Source organism: Leuciscus leuciscus, assembly GCF_965113295.1.
Source record: "Leuciscus leuciscus genome assembly, chromosome: 9".
Lineage (NCBI taxonomy): Eukaryota > Metazoa > Chordata > Actinopteri > Cypriniformes > Leuciscidae > Leuciscus > Leuciscus leuciscus.
The window spans coordinates 14,633,721-14,638,244 of NC_138733.1; the positions used below are offsets into that span (position 1 = coordinate 14,633,721).

General features: G+C 36.1%; 1 protein-coding gene across 2 annotated transcripts; it reads right to left on the minus strand.

Moving 5' to 3' along the window:
- Window positions 1-881: 881 nt before the first annotated feature.
- LOC309505466 (uncharacterized protein) lies at window positions 882-3,516 on the minus strand. Of its 2 annotated transcripts, none has more exons than XM_082178840.1 (6): window positions 3,370-3,516; window positions 2,773-3,098; window positions 2,141-2,588; window positions 1,909-2,043; window positions 1,745-1,822; window positions 882-1,077 (listed from the first exon to the last, which is right to left on the minus strand). In XM_082178840.1, exons 3-6 carry the CDS (start codon window positions 2,240-2,242, stop codon window positions 1,036-1,038), a joined length of 357 nt encoding a protein of 118 aa, XP_082034966.1. In that variant the 5' UTR covers window positions 2,243-2,588; window positions 2,773-3,098; window positions 3,370-3,516; the 3' UTR covers window positions 882-1,035. The 2 variants fall into 2 exon arrangements, with proteins under 2 accessions (XP_082034966.1, XP_082034967.1); XM_082178841.1 differs by having other exon boundaries at window positions 882-1,082.
- Between the last annotated feature and the right edge of the window lie 1,008 nt (window positions 3,517-4,524).

Here is a 4,524-nt window from a genome sequence, read left to right on the forward strand (position 1 = left end):
TTGAATTATTCATCAGAACAATGAGTCACAATAAGAGAATATATAATCAATTATTTGTTACTGAACACTGACAAGCACAGTAGGCCTATTCTTTAATCAGACCATTTATATGATTCAAGATTCAACAGTTGCAGCATTCATTGGATATATATGCAGTTTGCAAATGTAAGGCAGCTGCAGCATCTATAGCGGCTTTCGTAAATGCAGATTGCAAAGACTGTAAATCTGAATAAGTTGGCAAAACTCAAAACATTTGAGGTAATCAGTTACATATTTTTTTTAAGTTATTATGTTTCCAATTTTTAAGTAAACTGAACTATCAGATTTTGAGTTAGTGGTGCTCATGCATGTTAATTGCTCTTAACTTGAAGTAACCTAACCTTTACATTTATTAGCAATTAACAAAACTTTTAGTTGATTAACTTTTTATTTTGAGTTCTTGCAAATCAAATTTGTCATTTTATTTAACTAAGTTACATCTGAATGTATAAATTCAATAAATATAGTCAAATGTATCAGTACTTAAACACATAACACATGTAATGCCATTTTGAAAATGTATTTGTGAACAAGGAATGCCCAACAGTCAACTTTCTTTTTACTGTATATTAAAACCGACCAGAGACAGTTGCAGTAAACATCCATAAAACGACAAATTTCTTAAAAACCTGTTTCACAGTAACATAATAAACATATTTACAATGGACAATATATTCTGGAATGACCAATGAATGCCCAAAAGCCAGCAAATAACAATTTCTCAAAATCCTTAGGTTTGTTTTATCTCTACACAGCTCTAATTGCTATAACAAATCAAAGTAAGAGGAGTCAATATATATTAAATTAATAAACATAAAAATACTGTAAATGAGTTTAATGAGTCATTTTTGTGCACATTCAGCAGAGTAACTTCTTTTGTTTGCGCTCTACATCAACTCAAGAAAGGCCTGTGGAAGTTGGCTGTGGGTGACCAATTCATTTTCAAGGACAAGTGAGACATTCACTGGGTCGTAATGAATCAGAGCAGTAGAGTTGTCATGGACAAACGGTAAGTAGGGTCACTGGAGCATCCTCAATCTGTACTTCAGAATCATCCAGAACAACAGAATGTTAGAACATGATCATTATTAGTAGGCCAATAATACATCAATCACTAAGTAGTCTAAATTCTGTCATCATTTACTCAACCTCATGTTGTTCCAAACCTGTAAGACTTTTTGTTTATCTTCGGAACACAAATAAAGATCTTTTTGAAGAAATCTGAAAGATTTCTGTACCTCCATTGACAACTACGCAATTACTTTGACGCTTCAAAAAAGTTTGAAGTTTAACAAAAAGTTTGATTGTTAAACTAATCCATATGAATCGAGTGGTTTAGTCCCAATTTTCTGAAGAGACTCGATCGCTTCATGTGATGAACAGATTTAATTCAGGCTTTTATTCACATATTAACATTCAAACTCAACCGAACATGCTTGACGCGCTTTAGTATAAATGACATATAAACGAGAATGTTTATATGTGAATAAAAGCCTAAACTAAATATGTTCATCATATAAAGCGATCGTGTCTCTTCAGAACATTTTTGGACTAAACCGCTCAAATCATATGGATTAGTTTTGCAATCTTTTTGTAGTGTGTCAAAGTGGTGTGGCAAAGTGAGTAATTGATTACAGAATTACTAATCCTTAAATGTTATAATAACAAAGAGACAAGCATGCCCCATTGTGAAATGAAGACTAACCAGGGAGGTCTGAAAGAATCCCAAGACCGGAAGAGCTCTGATGACAGTAGCATTCCATGAGTTGACATCATGCAGTTCCTGCGAACATGAAAATTAAGAAAATCACAAGGACAATCACAACGTACATATAATGTATATTTCGCCAAATATGACACACTACATACCTGTCCGTCACGGACTTTCAAAAGATTAGCCAGGGTGTCTGCTGCCTTAAAATTGTCATCAAACGAGGTAGGTGGTCCAGTAGTGCATAGAATTTGTGGGGCAAGTTCTCTATTGTAACACATTGGTACAAACAGCTGAATTAGACAAGAGAAATTTGTAAAACTAACCCACATCACATGATACATTAAGTAAGACACACAGTATACCTGATATAAAATATTCTTACTTTACCTCAGATATTATACGCAGTGCAGGCCAGAGATGCAGAAACTCTTTCACTGATGGGCTGCTGTTTACAATGATCTGTCGTCGTAGAGCAAACGTTTTCAACATTTTCTTGTGGATGAAACTAGTATTTGTTCTGTCTTCTCTATACTTCTAGGGTAATTTCCTGTCGAATTGTTTCAAGGGATTCTTCACCCTCCCCTTGAGGAAAGTTAGGCAAATAATTAACCTCAGAACACCTTGATTTCTTAATTTTGGAATGTGATGGTTCATTCTCAGGATGGCCTTGACTTATTTTCCCGGCATTGACGGCTACCTCCAGACATCCAATTTTCCTCATTTTGTTTCTCAAGTTGCCCATCTTTAACCTTATGCTGGTTTTCCACCCATTCCAACCAGTGTCAGACCCTGGCTCTTTTAAACAGGGGTGCTTTGTAACAAGGGCCTCTGCTACCTTTACAATCTGTCTGTCATCTGGGTATGCCTTGAAATCATAAATAGTTAGCCAAATTTCTCTAAAATTTCATTCTTTTGGTCTCTGGTCAACTCTTTCAAGTCTGCATTTCCTTGTCTGAGCCTCAGCTCAACATCATAAGAAAACCATGGAATTGGTAAGTCACCACATGGCCATACTGTACCTTAAGACATTCAGGGTTCGACACATCTGACAGAATGACAGTAGATGTAGCCCATGGAGCTAACTGATTCCATTGGAAGGATATGAACAACTGCCCTTCGAGAGAACTCAGAAATCATGTCATCCAAGGAAGTTACTGTAGCTGATTATCAAAACCAGGGTCTTCATATTGTAAACTGAACTCTACATCCAGCTGAAGTTGGTCTTTTAGAATTTGAATCAGTGCAGTGACAGAGGCTGGCCATGCACTAAGTTTCAGTTTTCCTTGCACAGTCAGCTTCAACAACACATAGTATCATTGAACAAGACATTGTGCTCTCTGATGTGCTGTGGGAAAAGGAGGCAACATAACAAATATTAACTCAATGCACAGTTTCAAAATAATTCTGAAATGTGTATTCTAACTAGTAAACATACATGAGTAAACATAACCGGGAAATATAGACGTACTATTTACAAACGGAAGTGCGTCACAAAGCTCAGTGCAAGTGGTCCATAATGAGTTTTTTTTCCACTGTACTGACTATGACTGTTGGTATGTGGAACATTTTCGTTGTTGATCTATATGATGGATGTATAAAATATGTATTTAACCCACATTTTACTTGTCTCCATAATGTGTAACTGGTAAGAACCTCTTTGTACTCAACAATAAGTGTCCTTCAATTCTGTAGGCACACAATGTCACAGTATTTAGTTGTGAGTGAGTCCTAATACAATAGGGGACAGTTCGTAGCAACGAAAATGTTCCACATACCAACAGTCATAGTCAGTACAGTGGAAAAAAAACTCATTATGGACCACTTGCACTGAGCTTTGTGACGCTCTACGCTGTGTACGTTATTGATTAAATAGCCTAGCCTATTTAACATCGTTACAGGCTCCTCACGAGCATTCATTCAACTATTTTAAAATACTGGAATAAACACCAGCGCACACAAGCAATCCTTTTAATAGTCAATTTCATTTAAAAATGTAAACCCAACAGGTTTGAAATTTCAGAAAGAGAAAAAAAAACTTTTAATGAGAAGACGAGCATATAGGACTGCTGCAGCTTAGTGGATACATATATTTAGCCTATTTATTATTCAGAATGCAGAGTTGGAAAGGAAATATATTTATAGGAACATTTCAGCAGGCTCAAGATAATTAATACAGAGATCATTATTCATTGTTTTAATCAATTGGCAGCCATAAAACAGTGATCATCTGCATTCTCATCTGAAACTCCTGATATTACTAGAACGGTAGTTGTGCAAGTAGTCATTCACCAAGTAAATCTGTGATATTTTGCAGAACTTTGGCAATCCTCCACTTTCTCCAAATGATACAAACATGCCATTGACAATCTGTACCATCAACTGTGACCTTTTAAGAACAAATACACAATTCATTTGGGACTATAGTCTCCAAACGATCATGAAGTATGTCTGGTTGGAAACCAGTAATGGGATGGAAATGTGTTAGTGACCCTGAACACAGTCTTGCTTCACTCCATAGTGACTGTCAATGGAGTCATTTTGCATTACACTTTGAACATGAATGTCATGCTCAGCTTTAGTTCTCTGGAAAAATGTCCCATCACTCACTGCATTCACTTGCACTTCCTCAGTAGTAGCCATTCAAAATCGGAAAATATTCCCTGACTTGAAGGACTCAACAAAGCCTGCAAAGACTGAATGATTGTAAGAACTGGAACATACTGAAATGTCCAGATTGCAGCTAGTCATACTGCAATGGCATTACAAGTGGA

Bases quoted from the DNA above. Each gene is read 5' to 3' on its own strand.
- LOC309505466 (XM_082178840.1), bottom strand. From the start codon at position 2,242: ATGTTGAAAACGTTTGCTCTACGACGACAGATCATTGTAAACAGCAGC. The intron at 1,823-1,908 runs GTATGTAGTGTG...TCATGTTCGCAG, and splicing joins TGAAAGTCCGTGACGGACAG to GAACTGCATGATGTCAACTC. The intron at 1,078-1,744 runs GTTAGTCTTCAT...TCTGAAGTACAG, and splicing joins GATTCTTTCAGACCTCCCTG to ATTGAGGATGCTCCAGTGAC.